Raw genomic sequence first — 24,755 nt, 5'->3', positions numbered from 1 at the left:
ATAATTCACGCCGACGGGGCCCACGTCGCGTTAAGATCCCATTACGGATTTAACGACGATCTTATCGGCATCGTATACTAGGCGACGCGGTAGGAAATTTAGCCGCAAATCTGCCTCGCCAAATCGTTCCCGATTTTCGTTTGCGACACCCTTGGGATCTTGAAAACGTACATTACGCACAAGAAGATCTGAATAGCATAAACGCGGTCTAACGATTCTATGTACTGTTATACGAAATATATACATTAAATTTGATTTTATCTATGTGCATTTTTTCTGACAAATGTAGAGTCGCGTGTGATTATATTTAGTTAAAGCCCAAACTTTTGCTACTTGGGCCGGTTGTTCCAACCTGTTGGTAAGCTAACTAACAGTTAAATCATATGTCTATCTTTGTCTAATGTAAAAGATAAACAAAGACATATATATGATTTAACTGTTAGTTAGTTTACCAACAGGTTGGAACAACCGGCCCTTAAGATATACATTTAGTTATTTATATTGTCTTTAACGTTCTATTCTTCATCTAAAACTTTGAAACTATGCTTAAGGTTGGAAGTTACTCACAGCAATATATTTCATTCAGAGGAATATTATTCCCAATGTGAAACAGATATAACATCATACTTTCCGAAACAGACATTCTTCTCCGTCCTCTCTGATTCTCTCGCCAGCGTTGTACGCGGAGTCGTAATCCATTATTGCCGACGTGAGTCGTAACCACTGCTATTCGTCTACGTAAATCCGAAAGAATGGTCGCGGCTGCGACGTTAGACACGCTCGTACGACGGCGATTTTTTTCGAAACGAATGCGAAATACTTCCCATTATCGCGATGGATTTCGCGGAAAGATTTCGTATAGCGGCCCCGTAGTTTCTCCGCGGCGAAATTCAGCGGTCGTTACGTAGATTTCACGTTCGCTGTTCCTAGCCCGCTTTCTGACGATCCCCCAGGACGGATTTATGTTTTTGGTATTGCGCTCTGAATCGCTGATTTACGATGTATACGGCACCATTACGTACGTTTAATCTATAATCCAATTTGCTTTTCGTCACCGCGACGAAACGTCCGAACGATTAGAGGCGCGCGACGTGATCGGAATATTTTTCCGGCACGTATATTATGCGCGTTTTTAAACGCCACTCGCATCGATTTTGTCGTTTCGAAGCGGCCTTAGCAACGATATATATAGGTTGATGATTAACGTAATGCGCAAGTCGGTTCAGGAGACAAGCGTATTAAAAAATTTACTTTTTTCTCGGTCATTATATTGCATTTTGGTACATGTCCATATTATATCATTGCATTATACGAGCAAAATTTTATTTTACATAAAATGTAAAATAACGTGTACGTTCTTAATATCGGGAAAACGATCGGTCGATCTTCTTTCTCCTTATGCGTATCTCTCAACTTTCGTATTCAATCATGAGATAAGTCCTCTGGCACCGAGTTAATTTCGGTCTGCTTTAAGGGGATCCTGCAGCCGTATGATTTACCGACATTATCGTTAATCAATGGATCTTTTAATTGGCTTTACAGAATTGCAAGTTCTTGGTCTAGAATTAAAGTCCGCACAAAAATCTAGGGTGGAAAACGCGATTTTATATCAAAAGCACCAAAAAATTAAAAATATTACTTATTGGGGCACATACACAGCTGTCACCTGACGACAATATTTGCTTAAAACAAAAATTCTACAGTTTATACGTACATAATGTTTATCATCCACCCTTGGGAAAACATGTAGGAATAATATCGTGTAAGTAGAAGTAAGATTCAATGCGTACAAAAAAAGATCCATCTAATAATTATTTTAGTAATGTAAATACGGATGCAGGATGACAAGAAGAGCAGCAACAGTAGTTGCCGGATCTTGCGTAAGATGGCGAGCAATCGAAAAAAGGACAGATGTCATTTCGTTAGACAAAGACAGATATAGGGAAAACAAAATTAGAAAGGTTGACATTATCGACATCGAGGAAGTTCGCCAGTCACTGCAGGATCCCCTTAAGGGGAAAGAATAAGCTATGCTAATATAGGGGTAGCAGGAATAGCAACGTCCCTATTCATTAAGTCAATAATATCGGACATTTACCAGATAAAACCTATATCCTCGATTATAAGTCGCTTCTCTCTCTTATCGGCAAGTTCTTTCACACTCGCGATAACTTCCGGCGAATTTTACGTCGTCGTCGGACGCCGACTGTGCGGCGACTGATCGAAAAGTTCGGCGAGTTTAGTAACTCCGACGCGACGTTACTATCGAAAATGTGTTACCCGTTAGCAAAGCGTTCAAGAAATACTTATAGAACTTTTCAGCAGCCGAAAGCAGTTTTGCATCGCACCTGCGACAGCTCATCCGCATGTGGTGATGGATACCGATGTCACGTTCGGGCGAAATTAATATGTGATTGATTAATTTCCAATTTTGTTGTGCTCACGCGCACACATACACATACACACACACAGCCCCCCCCACACACACAGCCACAGCCACAGCCCCTCCCCACACACACACACACACACACACACACACACACACACCACACACACACATACATATACACAGGCTTTAATATTTTAAAGTGTTTAATTAAATTTTCTATTTCTCGTGTCGTGGGCGCGATACCCTACCGTGTCTCTTGATATTATCTCAATCAATATTAATTATATTACATAAATATTTAAGTATGGTAATAAATTGCGCTCTTATGTTGATTAAAAAATATTTTAGACCATGACAAATATCGATTAATATTCCCATGTATAATAGAGTACCGGATCTTAAGATTTGAAAATTTAAGTTTTGCTGTTCTGAGTATTCTGCATAATTCATTCGTGACTGAAATTTTAAAAATTAAACGAAGAAGATTAAAAGATTAAATGAAGAAAACGGAATTTTCTTTCTTTAAAATTACAGATTATATGATAGAGATCACGGAATCTCAAGTTGCATTAGTGTACTTTAGTCTTAATTATAACTTATGTTACTCGCAATGTTTACACGTAATTTATGAAAAGAAGATTTGTTTTATCGGAGGAAAAGATAGATTAAAGTGTTAATTCGCCGAGGTCCCGAGGATCCGTGGATTCTGACAGATAAAGTCGGTTACATTAGGAAAGTTCTACGACGGAGAGTTACTTATCGTTGGCAAACTTGCCATCGGAACCGGGAAGTTATCCTTCATTATTCGCGAGTGTTTTGAAACAGTAGTCAATTAAAGTTAAACGAATTTCATCGAACTTCTCAGCGTGCTATTTCCATTTCACTGTCTACATAATTCGCCGCGCTATCCTAATTACCTCCGTGTCGTTCGAGTTATACGTGCCTTTATTTTCCGACACAGATCTTGCACTTTCGAGGGCGGGAGAGTCGGAAGGAAAGATGAAAATTCGTCCTATTATGCGTAAATGTAACATTTATTCAGCATAAATTATGACGATAGATACATAGATTAGGTATAGATACAAAATGAATTGACTGTAGACAGGACTGTAGTGAAAATACATCAAACGCTCACGCTTTCTTCGTTCCGGCGATTTTCTTACTAGTAATAAGCATATTTGTATCTCTTGTTTAACCCTTTACGATCCTTTTGTATAATATATATCAATGTTCACCTAGTTTCAAAATTAACATCTTTTGATTGTACAGTTTTGCTTATACAGAAAAACGGAAATCCATGCACTGTATATAAACTAGAGCTTTAAAAATTCGTTTAAAAATGCAAAAAGCGTTTATTATATTATTAATTGATATTTAGCTTTATTGAAAATTATCTCATGGCTAGGAAAAATATCTCAAATGATTCTCATTTGATTTTGCTGCATCGGAAAGAACTATATTTTGATTCTTGTCTCGTTCACGACGCTCTTAATCCGAGGAACGAAGAAATCGCGATTAACTGATTATCTCTGTCGCTTGTTTTACAGATGCAGGCGCGGAGAGGAGATTCGAAAATATTTCGAGCATCTTCTCGGGCGCGTGGTATCGCGCGATTAACGACATGACAACAATGGCGAGAATAAAATACAATATACGATTACACGTTCGCGCGAGAGAATATATACGTTTCATAGAAAATATATAGCCTCGGGTTTCGCGTACGACGGCAACATTTTCTGCTGTTACTTCGTTTTCATGTCGGTACCATGCAATATCATACGAACGAAAAGGCTTTACGACCAATACTGCATGTATGTCTGATGCAAAAATATAGAAACAACGCAATTGATATCACTGAATGTAAAAATGTCTTGCACAATTCAAATTATATATATTTGAACTTAAAAAAAAAAAGAATATACATCAAACGTTAGAATTATGCTGTGCAAAAGAATGTCAATTTAACAATCGAATTTATCTAAGGAAATATCTGTTAAATATATGTTTTCCATGAATTTAGATACTAAAATACAAAAAGTGCAACAAATAAATTATAATAGTATCAATTATTATTTACGTTATAAGTACAGTGAAATCAATAGTACTTTTAATTGATCTATATAAGTAGATAGATTTTATACAAAAAATTGTTTATATATATAAATAGAAAAAAGATATAAATATATATCACAGAGGAATTTGTTTATTGCTCCATTTGAGTTCCAAATATACTCTTCGTTGCTTTCATCCGCATCATTCTCGTTTGTTGTAAAGCCCCTTTATTCAGTTGGGTTTGTAGCGCAATTAGCGTGTACAGTCAGCCACTGTTGAATGCCCTTTCATCGCGCGTACCCACCTGCAATCTCGCACGGCGTTACCGTGCTCATTAAGCCTACGGCCTAATCGATTAATTAGACGTTACGTTGTTAAACGAATCGTGTGTGCGTTACTCATTGATGGCTTCGCAGAGAGACCTTAAGAGCTATCGCGCTAACGGGCTTTGATTTCGAGATTTGATTCTCAAACGCGAAAACAGTGAGCAATCATTCGCCGAACATCAGTTATTCTAGAAACCACAGAATGCCCGATGCGCGTGAATCAAAACCGACATAATCTCAATTTTTCGTACTGTAAACACGGCAAAGTCTATCGCATGACAATTATCGCGCATAAATATTCGTCACTCAACAATGAATCTCTGAAATAAGCGACAATAATAATTTTAAAAACGCAATTTTTGAATAAACATAGATTTTCATATAACGATCATAAAATCGCCAGCTTTGTAGTCGTTTCAATTTTTTAGAAAAATGCAGGATCAATTTTCAATTTAGAATTTGCAACTAACATTATTTATAAAAAATTGGTTTTGACGTTGCGCTAGACGAATTTGATCGTTTTAATTCTCGTTTACCATACACGTCCCATTTACGTAAAAACGAAAAAAAAACCGCGGGTTTTAGAAGCCACATTTGTATCGCGAATTTTCGCTTTGCTTTCACTCATGACTCACGTGTAAAATATCGCCCCGTATTTCAGCGCTGTCGAGATCATTTTTTGCGTGTCCACGCCATCGAAATTCTACCGGTTTCAATTCCCTGCCACCGGGTAAAACACCTAGGGGACCGATCAATGTCTCGATCAACGAAATCGCATGCTAGTACTCTCTGGGATTTAGCACCAGATAAAAAAATTAAAGCCGCCGCCGCGTCGCTACCGCCGCGTCGTCGCGGAGGAGCGCGTAAATTTCGACCGGCCGAGAAAAAAAAAAGAAAGAAAGAAGAAAAGGAAAAAGTGAATGCGAACGCAAAACGCAACAATGTGTGCAAAATATCGTTTCCATTTATCATTAAATATATCGCCGTAACCTACGTGTATGTATATATAATATATATAATATATATAATATTTATATATTTATTTTTTATATGTATATATAATGTCGAATACACAATATGAATCGATTTTTACCGATTAATTAATGAGGATCACAGCCATAGCTTTGAATACGAATGTTTCATTCGGATTTTTTTTTCTTTTTTTTTTGTTTTCTCGTTAAGACCAGTATAGCGTCATAATCAGTTTAGCAGTTGTTACAAAGATACATTCTCTTGCTACCTGCTACGTAACTACACATCGATTACAACGAGACACGGATGCGACAGTCGCACGATCACTTACAGCAGCGTGAAATTTATGAAACGTCAAATTTAAAACACATTTTTGTTCAAATCTTTTTAGTGGTGTCATATTATGCTTAATCTTGTGATTAAGCAGACATTTATGAAACAAATTAATAACGTCTATTTGTATTCATATTTCTAATGACGCTAAATGTAACTGTCCAATTTTGCGCATTACTAATTTAATATAAAGATAAAAGTCGCAAAGCCACAAATAACATTGTGATATTATGTACATAGAGGGACCATTACCTCAAAATAATTTTAGCAAAATAGGCTTATGACGTTATTAGAGAAGTTTCCTAGTATAGCCCATATATAAAAGCTACGTTCGCGTTGCAAGCCAACTATGAATTATGTGGCAAATTTGGGTTAAAATTAACTACTGCGCATTTTTAGCGTAAAACCGTGCGGCATTCACAGCATTCAAAAGTTGCAAAACGTTCAAAAACATTCACAATTTCTAAGGATCGATTTAAATATATTATCATTTCATTCGTTTCGACCGTCCACTAATTTTAATCTTATTATTGTTAATACCGAAACCGACTGTCGTATCCCAATGAAAATTATCACCGATCCGTCGCGATTGTCGACGCTCCCACGGCGCGCGCGTTATTCGAAGACCGCGAGATCGCGAGTCGAGGATCTTAGCCGCCTAGAAAAAATAAGATTTGCCGATCGACGTTCGCGTGAGCGGTGAAGATTCGACTGGCGTTCTCTACGAGAGAGGGGAAGGGAGAGGGAACAAGGGGAAAATAGAGAGAAAGAGAAATACCGAGGTCGGAGAGAAACGAGAACGGAGCGTCGACGGCGTCGCGACGCCCGATGATGAGCACGACAACGACCATCGATTCTGGTACGATCACTACTTGGCGCTCTCTACGTTTACGTTCTCGTTATATCTCGAAGATAGGGCACGGCTCGCTTCCTCTGTCGCATCCGGATCGCCGAGATCGATTTTGATTCGGGTTTCATGGGTGAGATGAGGGTAAAGTCGGAAACGTTGTCGTTAACAATATTGTATTGAATAAAATTAAATATAAAATGAATTTCTTATATACTTTGTTGATAACCATTATATTTTAATTTTTATCACAATTTGATGTAAAATAAAATTTCTCAATTATTACAGCTTGGCCGCTGTAAAGAATGTTTTAACAAATTCGTGTATATTAAAAATTATTTGAAAGCTGTCGAGGTACAAGTAAGAATTTCTTGAGTGTTTTATTTATAATTATGTTTCATTATTTAGTGCGTTTTAATTAAAATTAAAATCTTTAAGGAACACAGCCTCGACTACAAGAGAGATTTTCTTTACGAGCTTAAATGTAAATTACTTTACATATTATCAAGAATATAATTACATTAACGAAATTATTAAATAAATGTAACTATTTGAAATACGTCTAAAAGTTAAATTGAATATACTTTGAGCGATTCGGATGCGATTAGGTAGCGCGACGCAATAAGATAGACTAGAGACCCGTTATGCAGCTTGAAGACGAAGATAGGTGACCTCTCTTTAGACTTGAAGGAAGCGTGCATCAGTGGGTCTAGACTACGGCTAAGTAGTTAGGAGGGACCGTGATATCGGACGTACGTTTTTACTTAAATCATCCTAAAAGGCTTATAAAAGACTACCCCAAAAAGTGAAGACATTACGACCACTAACATTTTAGGCGACACGATAATATTATTCTGCTGGAGGCGAAACCGAGAACCTTCGCAGCGAACATGAACTGAATAAATGCACAGTGTGTCATACTGATGATACGCCAAAATAACAGTTGTTTAAAGTCCTGAATTTGCAATCAATAAAAATTTGATTGGACATAATATAATATCGGACATTTTCTGTGATTTTCCGCGGTTTCAAAAATTTGAGTGTGTGTCAATCGTACTAATCAAATTTTTACATAAAATTTTTTTTATTTCTTAAGTTTATCATGCATTTTAATTGAAAATTTAATCGCTTAAATTAAAAATAAGGCAAAATTTTAATAACTTGGAAAAATTAGCACTTTGACGTTTTTATTTGGAAAAAAAGTTGATTCGGGATTTTCGCTATATAATGGACGCATGTTTGTGACTATCCAGGAAATTTTCCAATATTATCGACATCTCGTTGCGCTTCACTGCCACGTAGTCGAAAATATTTGTCGCGTTTTGCGAGGGTTTTAAAAGCCAACGGGAATTTTGGCCGTAAATGGCACCGATAGCGTAGGAAGAGAGCGGAAGGTATCAAATATTCGCGATTCGCCGAGGGTCTTAACAAGTTCCGCGCTCATAGATCGACTTCCTGTCAAGTCACGTCAATCAAGAGCGTCATAAACCGGCGGTCATGAATCTTAAGAGTCAGGAAACCGAGCGAGACGCGTCGTCGTCTCGTCTGGGCTCGCTCGCTCGCTCGCTCGTTCGACGCCGGAAATTTCGTTGTCGAGCTTGGAAGCCGCGGCGCCGTAAAACAGAAGTGAAGCTTTTCAGCAAGTGAGAAGAAAAGCGGATCGTGTCGAACGAAGCGCGCTATGTTTTACTAGGGATATAACCCTCAGTTAGGAAAAACGAGTCACAAAAATTGCCACTATAATTTTTATCGTCGATCTATTCTAGAATCTGAATTTGTAGTTCATAGACTTGCGAACGTTCTCGGTGTAACCCCTTATAGGTATAATCCGCCGCTACCGAAAACAATCTACCTACGACGGGCGGTCCGTGCTAGATCTAGGGACTAGATCGGCTAAAAGAAGCGACTGATGAGTGCTAATCTACTAATCTACAACATCAACGAGAATCTCGCAAAATTTCATCTACTCGCGGAAGGAGTTATTGTATGCGTGCGTGTGTGTGTGTGTGTGTACGTGAGTGTAAATGCGTAGGAGTTTTGTACACTATATACTTATATACATGCAATGGTACACTTATCTTATCAATTCTTTACTTGATTTTCGCAATTCAAGTAACGCGGCGAATGATAACGAACTTGATTCTGGCGCTCACAGTGGCAAGTACCTGTGCAATGAACCCTCGTTAGAGCGAATTCGGAGAAACTCGAAACTAGCAGTGTAGTTCGTGATGGATAATAGCTGCAGAGAAGGATCTGTGGCGTTGAGCGACTCAAGCTAACGAGAGCTTACCGTATCACGAGCAATATCGGCTTACAGAATTATTCCTTTCTCCAGCGATCGGAATTTCTATCGAAGCGCTGATTAGGTAAAAATTGGTGAAAAAACTTTTTTTTTACTCCCTTGAATTGCGAAACAACGCTAAACCCTGTAAACATGTAACTCCACTCGAATGAGAGGCTCGAGGAATCTGACTGGATTTTATTGCCTCTATCCACGTTAATTCGAGAAAAGCGTCGATGCGCGCGTTATCCAGCACCCGTTAAAGTAAAGAACAATTAAGACAGTCAGCTATAAAGTTTTTCTCTTTAATCCTTTCAGTATGCTTACGCCATATATTGCATGTTAATTTTCGTTATCTACCATGCACAAAAGATTGAACTTTATTAATAATTTAGGATTGTAGTTTATTAAGAAGATTAATATGTTTAATGTTCATTAAACTATGAAAGTTTGTTTGAACATCATCTTTTCTTAATTCGGTAACTAACTATAAAATCACTGTTATATTCAGAGATTCACGGATCATTAATTTAACGTTTATTAACGAGAAATCAAAATTGATAATAAAATTAATGAAAAAATTAATGAAAAGTAATGGTTGCAATATTTGTATTAAATTTGATACTGAAAGGATTATTTTAATAAATTCCTGACACATAGATTTAGTAACTACCATGATGCGTCCCTAAGAGAAAGAATCTAAAACAGCGTTCTCTAGAATTTTGTCCAACGCTCGAAAAATGCATCTTACTTTACCTCAATAGTTAAACGAAAGCTCTTAACGTAATGCATATCTTAATATCAAAATGCAAATGACTCAACTTTCTTGCGCACTATTGCACATAGTATTTATTTGGCATTATAGGTAATTCCTTGAGCAAAAGCGGTAGGTACTAGATTTTCTTCGAGAACTATATAAAGGGGAGTTACGCACGACGAGTTTATTATAATAGAGTCTCTGAGACCGTTCGTTCGCCGTTCATCGGCTCCTCTCTAACGACAGCGCAGTGTTAAACTCGTACAAGACACTCCTGCCATTGGTACTTGTAGAAACGATTCGAGAATTCGCGACGCAACATTAATAACATTGTTAATATTATTAAACAATCACGAAAAGGGAGCCAAGTAACAATAATTTAATAAATAAATAATTTAAATTTGGCATCAAAACGTAACTTTACTCGCTAATACGGATAATAATCAATCATTTCACATTAATAAAATATGACATAGAAGAAAGACTCGTCAAATCTTTTATGACCGTCCCGTTAACGGATTTTCCTTGTTTTTCTCGCCGGGATCGCATCCCGTCCCGAACGAACGATCGGCGATCGTTGACTTAGATCTCATCGGGATACATCGTGGCCGGTGTGAGTGACTTCCTACTCTTTAGCAAAAATAAGTATCGTGTTACGCGTTTACAACACCGGCTCACGATGATCCCGTACGTAAGGTAAGGGCGAGAGAGACGCCTCTCGCTTTGTGTCACGTGTGTGTCCGGCGTCAGTGCAGCGAAGCTCTCTTTCTCCCGCGGCTTTTCTTCCTTCCTTGAGCGACGTCCGTCGGCGGTGGCTCAAAGAAAGGGGCGCGTAACAAGCTTTGAAATACCTTGTAAGCCGGCTACACGCTACTGCTATATACTGCCTATAAAGCCTTAGACCAGCGAAACGATATTTATAACCGGCGTCCTGACACGGGCTCCGCCATATGAAATTTTCCATTCTAGCGAACCGTCAAACTTGAAATGCGATAGACGTCCCTCGGCAAAACCGGTCAAAATAGGAAAACTTGATCGTCGAAGGTATAAACCGATGAACTGTGTACGATTTTGGAGTAACTCGAAAATTAAATTGCATAAAAAATTTTGATACTTATACGTTACAATAAATATCGAAGAAAGATTATTGACTAGATATTTTAAAAATTTACTGTCGATTAAATTTCTCACTTGTATGAACATATTATAAGAGAACTGAAGAGAGCAAAAGCTAGACGATGCCATTTTAGAAAGTTGGCAGTGTCATACAAAGCCGAAAGACGTTTTAATCCTTTTCTCAATGTGTTAATCCCTTCTAATGGTTTTGCGGATCTCTTTTAAATGCTTTTAAGCTTTCGACTGGCCGCGAAATGGGCTTTGAAACATCGTTTCGTCCGTCTCCGGCTTTTCACCGTGCGCATTCGCGCGCTCTGACTTTGTAGTAATTGCCAGGTACAGTGCTCGTCAACGATGGCTTTTTTGAATTGGCACATATAACACTACTCTAGGCAGCTGATTCGCCGAAAGGAAAAGCCTTAGTCGTTAATCACTTACTAATTGTAATCTCGACGAGGCGGCGGCAGCCATCGATGCGTCGATCGATGAGAAGCAGTGTACCTTGTGGATTGGAGGAGTGTGTGTTGCGATCTTGGATTATCGCCGGCAGAAAGTTTGCAAGTAACTTACGTGCTAGTACTTTGGTAAAACAGTTTTCGCATCCTCTCGATTAACGTCTCCTCTCTGTATATACGCTTCCTCGCTTATAGGTATTTAGGTATACGCATCGCTCGATGACTTCCATTAAGAGCTAATTAATTCGATCTAATTTAAGGACTATCTTTGGACGTTTGGCTCTGTCGCGCAGGGCCGCCACTCAACTTTGGTATTTTGTTTCTATATATTTCGCGATAATAACGAACCTACAGCCATTCTTACCTCCTCGAAGAAACGAAGCGTCGCTGTTGTTTTCAGGCTGCTGCCAGGTTTCATCCGATCTCGAACTCGATTATGCGCGAAAATAACGTACCTTGACAATTCGAGGTAACAGAGAGACACTGTGTAGTCCATTAGAGCGCTAATTAAACCCTAACGCAAGCTCCGATATACAGGAAAAAATTCTACCAATTATATGCATAATCTTAGAAGTCAAAAGAACATTGCCGTCAAAGAATTCGGTTACCGTGAAGGATCCATCACGGGTTTATTTTGTGGGAAATCTCGTAAAAGAAATATTTACCCTGTAGGAATTAAAACTCTCAGCATTCTTTTTGCCTCATAATTCACTCTATCTTGATCTTCCCTTCCTCCTTTCATCTCCATGATCTCTTATTACCACGCGCTAATGTTGATTTTGCGCGAATTAAAGCTTCCTTCTTCGCACTTTTGATTATCTCCCATCCTTATAACATCTTACAAGAGAAATGTAGATAACTATATAGAATAAAATGCGGTGCTCGCCTTTCTTCTCTGTTTATCCTTCTACTATCTTTTTAACCACTTTCGCCTCATACTTTTTACTTTTTAATACATTTCTATCTCCACCTTTTGTCTATGCACGATTATACCCTATCTTTATTACTCCTTTAGAAGCGAGCGAGATAAATGAGAAATGCAAACAAGCGGATTTAGCGGTCTAATGTTGTACACAGATGTTTCTCTAAAAGGTTCTCGATCCGCGATCGAACCGCCTCGAGGATACGTTCGTTGAACCGACCTTGCCAGGAGCTTCGGGATTTCATGATCGATCTCGCGCTAAGGAGCGACTCCTTCCCGACGATCCATCGTGCGGCGAATGCAAACGCACGCGGAAGTGCATCTCGCTCCTCCCGGCACCGGCGGCCCCTTGCCCCCACCCCCACCCCCCAGCTACGTGTAATGCTCGCAGTCCCCACACTCGGAGAGCGTGGGTGTGGACGGACACTAGGTGGGATTCGGGTCCTCGTACGCCTTCTCGTAGTCCCGCCGCCGTATCACCGCGAAGTGGGTCATCTGGAAGGAGTTGGTCTTCTTGCAGCCGCGCTCCAGCGTGCCCGTCATACTGTAGCCCATGTTGAAGTCGCTCGACGAGACGTTCGACGTCAGGTACAGCTGTAACAGGGCGGCAAGCAGATCGATACGATATCACTGCGTTGCTCTCGCGCGCACACACGAAACTCGAAAAGAGTTTCCTGCAGCTTCTTTCCACTACATTCCTCAGGCTAATTACAATAATAGTAATTTTATTAATAATATAATGTAAATGATACACATATATAAAAACCATAATAACAAATTAATGATATCACATTGATAATAATATTAAAGAAATAGTAATATGATAAAAAGTATTTTTTAGCCATATTTTTGTTACGTTTGTGCCAGTATTTCTTTAACGTAAATATACAGTTATTTCATTTTACACACAAAAAAGCGCGGCTAAAACCATTCGTCCAAATCCCTTCAGACTGCTTGTAATTAAAAGTTAACCAGTTGGGAAAAAATTGCCGTAAAGCTGTGTTAATTAAAACGTCCCAGAGCTCTTTTGGTAATTTACATTTAAAAAACGTAGCTCGTGCCTTTGCTATTACCGGAGATGATATTTCGGACGCAATCCGACGAACTTCAATGGCAGATCATTAGAACACAGGGGAAGCTCGCGTCTGCCGATTCAAAGCACGACGCTGGTCATGCTTGTCCTTTATGCAGGCCGGGCGCTCCATCAAAATTGCATGCGCGACAGTTATGGCTGACTGTTGGCGCGCGGACACGTGTTACTTTCCGACAGCAGCAGCAGCAGCAGCAGCCGCCAGCCGCGCTACACATTCCAGTATACGTTTGACGACACGCGTAAGAAGCGCATGTACACGTTGCGGCTCTTTCGCCTTTTCAGTGTCGTCATAAAACCCCCGCGGCAGCTATGCGACTCCCCCGTCGTTTGCCCGCAATGGCATCTACTTTAGGCATTTGGGGAATACGTGCGTGGTTGTCCCGGGGTCTTTCCTCTGCGGAGAAAAAGTCTGCACTTGACGCGACTCCTCTCCAGGCAGCCCGATAAACGCCGCGAAAACGCGTCGCGACGTGTGCCGGAGGCATGCCATCAACGTACATATACTACATACACAGGCGCGACGCGTCGACGCCTTTTGTCGGCCGACAGTTATTCGTTATTCCCATCCGAGATTCTAGCAAGTCCGTTCGCGGATTTTTGTACATGGCTCCTTGAAAAGGGGCGAAAATTAAAAGTCGCAGTAAACAATAATGACAACGCATTTCGACGTGTAAAGAGTATGTCGGTGTGATCGATGACGATGATTGAACATGGCGTATATTCTCAAGTAAAAAGATTAACGATCGTTACGCTGTAGAATCGCATTTTTCTGCGTATGGTATATATCCACCGGCGCGATCACGATGGTGAACGAGCGCGACGTAATGATGATCCCGTGATAAATTCGATAACCGTTATTTCGCATGTTTGACGAATATGAAATTTATCATCGGGAAATATTGCGGCGTCACGCTTTCGCGTGTTTCCTCGGCTGTTTCGCGGCATCCCCGTCCCCGACGAACCGTCGGAATGTATTTTTTTTTCACGAGCGCCAAGCGATCTTGTTAATTCACCGGGACGGACATCCGCGCGGGTCGGGAATGCGATTCTTCAATTGGTTTAATTCGTTTGCAGAAAACGCGCGCGACCTGTTTCCGCAATTGCGGAAACGGGAACGACGAATGCGCGCGCGTTACAATGCGCAACGATACCAAGTTTTCCGCGCGTTGCCGTATATTTATTTCATTTATTTAATTATCGTCCTCGCTGCGTACTCTCGGCTCTCGAGATAGAGGCGTCTAAAAATTGCATGCGCGCATTTACCGGGAGATACTTTTTTACGCGGAGAGAGACGAAGTGGAGATATGTTGATCGCGTCGCGGCGCGCGGCGCCGTGAATACGTTGCCCGCGCGAGCTTAAATATCATCACGGAGACAAATTTTCTCGTAATCCGACAATCTGCAGATTATAGCTGGGGCGGACTGCGAGCTTCCGATATAACGTCTGGTGCATCGTTTAAAAGAATTGTGCGAGCCTCGACGTTCTTTCGGCGATAAAAAATAATTAGTGCGATATATAAGGTATAATTCGAATTTATGAATTTAATTATATTATTTAAAGAACTAAAGGTTATTTTTATAATACGAATTATACATTTCCTGTTCACACAAGTAAACATATGTATTAAAAGGATATATTAAAGAAAGAAGGGATATATTAAAAGAATAGCATTCTTAATAGAAGGAAATTTGTATAGTTTACCTACTTATTTGTAATGTATATTTATAGATATGTAAATTATTACTTTATGATTTCGAAATAATTTCGAGTCAAGGTAAATAGCGGTATGGAAAAATACAACGTAGTGTAGCCTTTAAAGAGGTTAAAGGCAATTTCTCTACTAACAAGCACGACAAGCGACGAGTTTGTTAACAATTAACGCGAGCTATAGTTGATGGAGCGTGTTATCGAGTTTAGGAATTACGATAGGAAATTCTGGCAACTTGTTACGCATTTCATTAATATAGCAATTGGAGGATACAGTAATCGTATAATTTTACAAATCAGAAAATACCACATTTTGTTCTGACAGATTATTTTTATTAAAAATAAGAATAATTGAAACCTAAACTTAGATTTAAGGAATACACATTTAATAAATTTAAGTATATAAATCCACACCTTGAAATCGGGATCGGTAGTCATCCTCTTGAACGAGCCGATAATATAAAGCGTGCCCGTACCCGTGTCCACCATTTTTGCCTGAGTACTGTACCTGAAAAACAATCACGATTTTTCGAATTAAAACCTTATGATCAATAATATTTTTTGTACGAGGCAATCGATTTCAAGTCGGTGGAAAAATCTATGGATAGAAAAAAAATAAGAATCGCGTCTTATAGGATAGTATCGAGAAGAAAGAAATGTTAAAGAAGAAAAAGCGTAATCGATTTTGATACACCGAATATAGCAGAGAGCTATCAATTCGTCATCTTTAGCTCGTTCGCTTTTCTAGCGTCTTTGACATAATCCTTGAGAAGAAGATCGACCCTCGAGCACACTCTCGATATTCTTACCCTCTGTCCCGAGTTGCACTATACAATAGCAAGGCATTGTGTATGCTTATAAAAGGCGTTCTTTATATAAGGAAGCGATTTCATCAATTCTTACTTACTCTTTTGTAAAAACTTGCGAAAATATTTATATTACGATAAGAAATTCTGGCAATTTGTTACGCATTTCATTAATAGCAATTAGAGGATACAGTAATCGTACATTTTACGAATTAGAAAATACACACGGAAAGAACGGCTGAAGTATCTAAAAATTTAACTAGATACAAATCTGATAATAATTTTGTTGCACCATCAAAATAATTATAGTAGGTCGCTGAAGTATGATGATAATGCTGTAAAAAATTTTGATATTTTAGCAATCAGTTTGAGTGTTCTACGTAATTATTTTGATGGTGCAACAAAATTATTTTTAGATCTGCATCTAGCTAAATTGTTAGATACTTCAGCAAAACTGTTCTTCCCGTGCACATTTTGTTCTGACAGATTATTTTTATTAAAAATAATAAAATTGAAACCTAAACTTAGATTTAAGCAACAAAACGAAAGCTATTCAACATTTCTTAATCGTCCCAATTCTTTTTACTTTTTTTTTGCTAAATAATAATAATATTAATTTAAAAAATTATATTTCTATATAGTTTATTAATTCATCTGCTATATGTCAGTATAAAATTATTATTGGACAGTAGAAGTTTTTGATGTGTTTGAACTTGGATGCCGATTTAAAATTTTTGTGGGCCATCTCAAATGCGCATTGTTAGGTTAATTGACGATCGTCGTTAGCTACGTGCCGTGTCTTTAGGCCACACGATCTCCATCGATGCGATGAACGCGAAGGGGAAATTGTAGAGCGGGAATGATTGAGAAGACGAGGGCGACTTTCACTTGACTGGTGACGAGAGACTTTATGATTGTGAAAAGGGAAAGAGTATAACAAAATGTACATTTCCAATTGTATTATAATATTTATTAGATTCTTATATATAAGTATAATTATTATAAAAACTTTATTAATAAGAGGAGAAATCACGAGCTTTTAATAATAATAATGGTGAAATAAATATACATACATATATATTATATTTGTTTATTTATGAACTGTATTATCTTTTCAAATCTTTTATAAAAGATACAACATCTTATAAGTCCAACTTAATACATGAATTTCACATAAAGCTACATTTTCTCTCTTTATTTTTGAAGAAGAAAATTAAGTTAAAAACTAAGATGTAATATATTTTCATGTTAGAAAATCCTCCTTCTCTTTTCTTTCTCTCTTTTAAATGTAAATTAAATAATGACATACACAAACTGTGCAAAAATAAAAATAATAAATATCAAGTTAAAAGATTCTATCTAAAGGCTTTCGAGGAGGAAAACTCTTTTTTCTGCATGAAGAAAGTAAACGAGAGATAGAAGAGGCAGAGGTGCAGGCAGTAGAATTCACCAACACCCGCACAGTCAGTCGACTCGAGGGGCTTATTCCGGCGGAGATACTTCTCGAGGACCGACGACGATCATTAAAAGTTTAAACGGCCTCCATTGAGGCGAACGGCGGCGCATCCGACACTCGGTTCGAAGTCTGCCGCGTCTCGGTCGCTTTGATTTCCCCGGCTTTCCCCGAAAGGAAAAGGTGTGCAAGGGAAAATCCGAACCGTCGAAGAAAGGCATGTAGACGTCACTTTTCTAGCGTTTACGCAACTATGCGGGCATAGTAGATAGTGACTTCGTGTGCTCGTGACGTAAACATGCCTCGAGGACGCTTTTCAACACGTCTCTCGATTTTTCCGCTTTGACGTTATCGATGATCTCGCATGAAGTGCTTTTAATATATGCGTACCAGCTGGCAGCGAACACGATCGAATACTTGTAATAAATGTCTATCAGTTGGAAGGAAAAATGAACTACACAGGATTGAATGTTATTTATTTATATCGGCGATCACATATACCGTTGTATCGACAAGTTTACGCGAAATATCACAAATATCTATATAATAAATATACAATAAGTGCCTATCTCCCTCTTATACTACGTTTACGCGAGCGTTAGTTCTGTAGTAACTTACGATAATTCCTTCACATAAATGGGATTTTGTATACTTACGATAATTTACTTCGCGTAAACTAGTGAATTATCGTAAGTTACTACAGAAGTAACGCTCGCGTAAATGTAGTATCAGTTGAGCGAAGAAGTAAATTAACATTGCGATAAAATTGTGATAAGAACACTTTTTGAGGGACAAGTACTAATTAAGCTTTTGAAGGAAAAAAGAACTGGGTGATATCGAATGCCAATTAGCAAAATCACGAACCAATTAGCGACGATAATTACGTTGATAATTAATGTGCATCAGAGTGGTTATATTATCGATACCCTCGAGATATTGTTTACTTTCTAGAGCATGTATTGGCTCATTATCGATAAATTGACGAGCTCATCGCGACATATTTGTCAAGTATCCCCAATCGGTTTGAATTTGGTTGCAGTCGATTGCACCGCGTGAAAGGTCGAAATCCTCGATGAAGATAAATGGGCGAGATTTCCTCGACCAACGAGCCGATCGAACTGTCGTCGCGTTTCAACCCGTCGTAAAAGCTTTTGTTGACCGAGCAATGATGGGGATCGGTATAAAACAGTAATTTTTGGGGATAAATTGGACTTCGATGTAACTATCTTGATGTTCCAACATGAGATTGGCAAAGTTTTGTTGACTGAGCAGCGAGATTGAAGATTAGAATGGAGTAATCTCGATCTTCGAGATTCGAGTCGGGTTAAATATAGATATCTTAACGCTCTAACTATGAGAATTTTTGTTGGTCAAACAAAAACGGTTGAAAATCCAAGTAACAATCTTCGAGATCTCAGATGGTTTTTATTTCAATCTTGAAAATTTTTGTTGACCAAAAAAACTATCGGAATCGAAATGGAATGTCTTTTCTCGAAAATCGGGCCGAGATCGGAGTAAATTGAACAGTCGGTCAAAATACATGGCCATGCGGAGTAATATCGTTTGTATTTGGACCTTGTCAGAGAGAATAACGCGAACTGTACACGTGTCCACGGATAGAAGCGTGGAAATTGATTTGTGCAGCCAAGAGCCGTTATGCCACGTGTTTACTAAGACGGGCAGCCTGGTTCTCGTAGCTCAGCTAGCCGTACGGAACAGGCATACAGGCACTCCGTAGCGGAGCCCAGCGGAGCCGAGGGATATTTAGGCAAGTTCGGTCGCGTCTTCGCAAACTCCGTTCGATCCTGCGGAGACGTCTCGTCTATGCCCGGTGCGCCGCGCTAAGGATGCCTCCGAAATCCATTTTGACTATATATTAATCGGTGTATGACCTGATGTATACGGCTATAGCACAGCCGCTTCAGCATGGATTCGTTCGATATTCTATCTTTGAAACAGATGATCAAACCGTATAATTCTCTTTTTTTTATATTAAATAATAGAATAGATACATTTTTTGTTCTAGTATTTAACTTTTCTAAGAAATATTTTACTTTTTATTCAAAATATGACTTGTATACGGTTATGGGATAGCCTTTAGCGCAAATTATCTTGATATTCTATCTTTGAAACAGATGATCAAATTGTATAATTCTTCTTTGATATTGATAGATACATTTCTTGTTCTAGTACTTAACTTTTTTAAGAAATATTTTACTTTTTATTTGAAATGATAAATTATATGTAGGAAAGAGTTAAAATAAGTATTATTTTTAATGTCCTTTATGACTAATAATTTGCACAGAAACAAGATATTTAAATATCTTCTGTCAGTATATTATTAGTTATATTAAAATAAACATCGCGCATAATCACGGAGAATTTTCTCTTAAAATTTACCCTGAAATCATGGTAGTGGGACAACGTATACCACCAAGAATTTTATGCGAGCTATTTTGATTAATATCTACCATAATAAAAAAAATTAATATCTATTACATTAAAATATAAAATATGTTTGATTAATTTTACTAAATTATATCTAGGAAATTTCAATAATTTTTCAAAATTTACCAATCTGCTTGGTAATTTTTATCAAGTTGTTTGTAAAATGTCTTTTGTATATTTTAAAAATTCCTTAGTTGCCAAGCTGTCCCAAGTTTGTAGTGAATTTAAGGGTAAAATATAACAACAAATTCTCTCCGTGATGTTTTTGCGGGCGTTTTTTTTTATAAAGAAAAAACGCAGGACACACAATTTTCTCTAGAAAATCTAAGGTACAACATTTGATCCTGGGCGTCGTAAAACATCGCGATTTTATCGCACGGTCCAAAGCTTGCCGACTCGTCTCCACCTCCTCGAGATTTATCATGGCTCTCAACATTCGGAGGAAGACAATGAGGACGTCTTTTCTTCTGCGCACACACGCGCGATCGAACGAATCGCTATAAATCGCGAGCCCCTTATCGGCTTCGACCACCGACCGGCGACCTTAACGGCGCCGAAATCTATGGACGCTGGAAAGTTAGACGGGCCCTAGTTTCCCAAAGTGATACGACCGCCGCGCCGAGAGGAGAGAGGTCTCACCCTATCTCGGTTATACGGTATTCTGTCTCCGTTCGCGTTCCACCTTCCACCTCTATCCACTTTACGGTGTGCCCTCATGAGCTCGTTATCTCGACGGGGATAACGCGGCGCGCATCCTGAACGTCAAGATCCGAAACGCGTTGCAAACGGGTATCACATGATAATTATCGAATATAAACGAATATCAAACGGATGAGGAACGATGATTGTGGAAGTGGCGTTACGGAATTGTCAGATGAAACACAAGATGCTTAAAAGGAGATACGTTGATTGCCTCTTGAATATCGAAATTGCATCCGTGATGCAACTGTAATTTAATAATAATTTCTCACCTTCTTGTTCCAGCGACTTCGACGACCTTGCACCGGCTCCGGCTCCACCAGAACGGCGTCAAGGTCCAGTAGGAACTACTCGCACTTCTCGCCCAGCCCTCCTCGGGGAACAAAAGAACCTGCAACAAATGGTAAGTCACCTTTTATATATCATCTTATCATCTTTCACTCGAAAATTTCAAATGTATGCGTAACGTATTGGAAACACTGCACTGAGAAAAAAGTTTGTTCAAGTGAATAAAATCAGCAATCTCATTCTCATCTAAAAGATATCAAGTTTATCGAACAAACTGTATGTTGACACAATTTCGTCAATGCATTTTAATTATATCTAACGTCTTTATCGACGAAACGTGTCTCATTAATTATATGAATTGCTTGATTTTATTCTTGATTGAATGCATTTTGTTCCATCAAGCAACTTTTTCTTCTCAATGTAGGATAATAGAACGTAGAACGTCGATAGTAAGCTCGCTGGAGAAGCTATAGCGCTCTCAAATAAAGTAGACGGGATTGGGAAAAAGGCTTCGTCGGTACTTCTTCGCGGCGTCTTCGACGAGTTCGAGGCTTCCCGAGGAAGATTTGTTGGAGCGAGTTCCCCTCCGCGGGAGGAGGAGGACGCCTTCCCGTCGAACGTATCCTCCGCGAGAGAAAAAAAATCATCCCCCTCGACCTTCTTCCACCCCACGCGTCCCACCCCGGTGATCCGGTTTCCGCTCCTCGACTTTCCCGAACCTCGGCTATGTGACCGAAATATTGAAACCGCACACCGAGGAGCGCCCTTTCTTCCCTTACGCACGCGACGAAGAGGAAGGAACCACCGTGTGTCTTTCTCCTCCTACGGATCCCTCGCACGCGATGCAGGCATCCGTCATCCCGAGGATTTTCTATACCGCGAACGTGTATAAATTGCTTTTTAATCGGTACACATATCTCACAAGAAGCACGTAAGATAGTTATTCTTCTTTCGCTTGACAGTTTGGCAGAAACGGGTGAGTTGCGTGAAACTTAGCTCCTCCAGATTTACATCGATCTGATTGTCAGTTTTTATTGTTGAGAACGTTATAAATGAAATCCAAATCGTTAAAATATTTATAACCATTATGGATCATACTCATCTTTCACCATTTTTAATATAATAGTTCCATGGAAAATTCGTATATGTGTAAAATATAATTAATGTTATCTCCCAGAAGCTATGCGAAATTCTGCTATTCCGCTAACAAATCCAACTAAATCACGTACCGAGGCAAATATTTCGCTTTATCAACACAAACTATTTTGCTTCTTCATTACTATTACTCGGCATCTGCAAAGCTCCCTTGGCAACAGTTTTGCTGGCACCCAAGATATTCCGCGATAACCGTGCATTTCCGTCGAAATTATGATACGTCGTAAATTGCTATCTGTCAGCAAGAATGCGCTTTCTTCTTCCCTCGAGCTATGCGAGAGTGAGGGTAGAGGGAGACCCGAGAAGAGGAATACACGGCGAAGTCGAAAAGACGAAGGGTTGGAAGAGCTGCGTTCTCGACGATCGGATCTTTCCCCTTTTCTCTCTCTTTTTCGGGTTACCGCGAGATAACTCGTTGCCAAAATTTCTTGATTCGCCGTTCTGGAACAGCGGAATAGTCGATGGGAACAATCTCCGAGAGAGAAAGAGACAGGGAGAGAGAGAGGTGGGAGAAAGGGGAGGAAAGCGCGATTTTATCGGATCTCGTGGAATTGCATTCCAGCCACGTAAACGGGAATATCGAGATTCAGATGAACCTCCACCTCGTCTCTCCATCCTTCGTTCCGATACGAGTCGAGAGTGGTGCAACAAATTCACGATTAACGTCCGTTCCCTGCTTTTCTCTTTTTATTTTCATCCTCGTTTCCAATAGTAGCCAAATCGACGCGCGATAATCTAACAATCCTCGAAACTATATTAGATTTTAATCGCCGAATGCACCAGCCTATTATACATGTACGATGTTGTGCAAAACTGAATATTCGATTTTGCAAGTATTAATTTTAATTACATTACAAAAACTATTTTAATATTTTTTATGCATTAATGCCGTTGATTTTATTTAAACAAATATGATGCATTATATATAATGAGTTTCGACAGATTAAAACGTTGAGTTTTTCATTTTATTGATCCAACTATATTACACATAACTGTTTTTCTAAATCGATTTGTGAAACCGCGTATTTTCGTATAAATGCCAGCTCAAAAAGTACGCATTTCTACTTCCAGTTTAACTGAAATAAATGACAGTAACATGTACGCAATATATGTACATGTACTTTGCTGAACTTTAATGTATTAAAAATTCAAAGTTCCATATTACCTGTGTGAGCTAGTTTCGCTGCCTGAAGTTTTCTGCTAGTTAATTTTTCCACAGCATTTTTGCATAGCATTGCCTATATACAACGATCACAGCGAAACCGACATCTCTGCAACGTGGAAAATCTATCCCGCGGCCATAAAGTATGTATAAAGCTGGAAATACAATTCGCGATAGACTGGCGCAATTATTTGCTTGCTCGCCGATCAAACTCGCATGATTACGTTCGCAGTGTCGGTTCCACGGTTCTCTCTCCTTCTCTTTCTCTTTCCCACGATTTGATACCGCAGCAACCAATCGAACGTGCTTCATGGCCGTGTTTACTGGTCTTTAATAATGTTTCGCGAATCATCGAGTCGCATTAGTCGGAGTAGCGAGATCCGCTTTCGCATCCATTCGGTGAAATCTACATTATTTAGTATTTTGTCCTGCGGTATATTATAACGCGTGGCAGGTATATGATATCACAGTGATTATCTTTGCTCCGACCGTAATGATGCAGTCTTTAACACGCCATATGTCCTGCTATATAAAATTCTGCTATTTTATGATTTCTATCTAGATATAATTATTTTTATTTTAATTATAGTTTCTCCTCTTTTTCTATTTATTCTTATTACTAAAATGCAAATGGGTTTATATATTAAATATGCTTCAATATTAATTAATTTAATTCGTTTTCGAAGTAAACGGCGTATGATTCATCTCCCAGAAGAAACTTTTTAATGTAATTAGATAATATAATTGAAATTAAGCTTCAGATACAACAAAAAATGCAAGATCAATGCTTCATAGAATCTCGGATTCCATCCGAGTGTCAAATGTATCGAGGTATTAGACGGAAACTGATTGGAGTTCGGCCCGGCTTCAATTTTAACCGAGAATGTCTCGAGGCAGCAATTACTTGTATATTGTATCGGGGTATACTGAATCGAGCCAATGACGCGCCAATATCCGCCTTTTTGCTGCTTTTAATAAGCAGGGATCACGCACGAATCTCGCAATTTCCGCTTTCGATTCAAGCTCGAGCGCGGGTGGTGGATCGTAAAGACGAAGTCCGGGCAAAGTAAAATAAAAGCAAACGACCATGCACGCGCGCGCGCGCGCCCGCCCGCGCGAAGTGGAGCAAAAAGAAGCGACCGCGCTGCTAAGGGTTGCGAGTAAAGGGCGGAATACAAACAGCCGAAGGGACGGAGGACGGAATTTCTCGACCAAAGTTTCCGCGCTCTTTCCTCCCGTCTATTTTTCTTTCCAACCCCTTTTTTCCGTCCCGTGCTTCCGTAATTTTTGCCCGTATATTTCGTATAGTTTGAGGACGACGCATCTGACTTCTGTTTATTGTTTATTAAGATATTTTTTTCTTTTGGAACGAGTAAATAAATACACAAACTAATGAAATAGAGAAGTTAGTAAAAGTTTTAGTGTGACAACGAAAATATTTTTCAAGCAAAGTACATTAATACGAATTTACAAGATAGTAGTGATATTTTGTG

General features: G+C 39.0%; 1 protein-coding gene across 2 annotated transcripts in view; it reads right to left on the bottom strand.

Annotated features, from left to right (window-relative positions):
- Positions 1–3,404: 3,404 nt before the first annotated feature.
- The window catches only part of LOC139824150 (uncharacterized), a 46,819-nt gene continuing 25,468 nt past the window's right edge, over positions 3,405–24,755 (bottom strand). The window contains exons 3-5 of one of the 2 annotated variants that reach the window (XM_071796645.1): positions 20,930–21,048; positions 15,666–15,759; positions 3,405–13,044 (exon numbers count right to left, since the gene is read on the bottom strand). In XM_071796645.1, the coding sequence (XP_071652746.1) occupies positions 12,877–13,044; positions 15,666–15,759; positions 20,930–21,048 (381 nt within the window). In that variant the 3' untranslated portion in view covers positions 3,405–12,876. Of the gene's footprint in view, positions 13,045–15,449; positions 15,760–20,929; positions 21,049–24,755 lie in introns of those variants that run through there. The other variant, XM_071796637.1, reaches the window with a different exon arrangement.

This window comes from Temnothorax longispinosus, chromosome 1, assembly GCF_030848805.1.
Source record: "Temnothorax longispinosus isolate EJ_2023e chromosome 1, Tlon_JGU_v1, whole genome shotgun sequence".
NCBI lineage: Eukaryota > Metazoa > Arthropoda > Insecta > Hymenoptera > Formicidae > Temnothorax > Temnothorax longispinosus.
The sequence above is the reverse complement of the archived record's forward strand: the minus strand, read 5'-3'. Positions and strand labels throughout refer to the sequence as shown.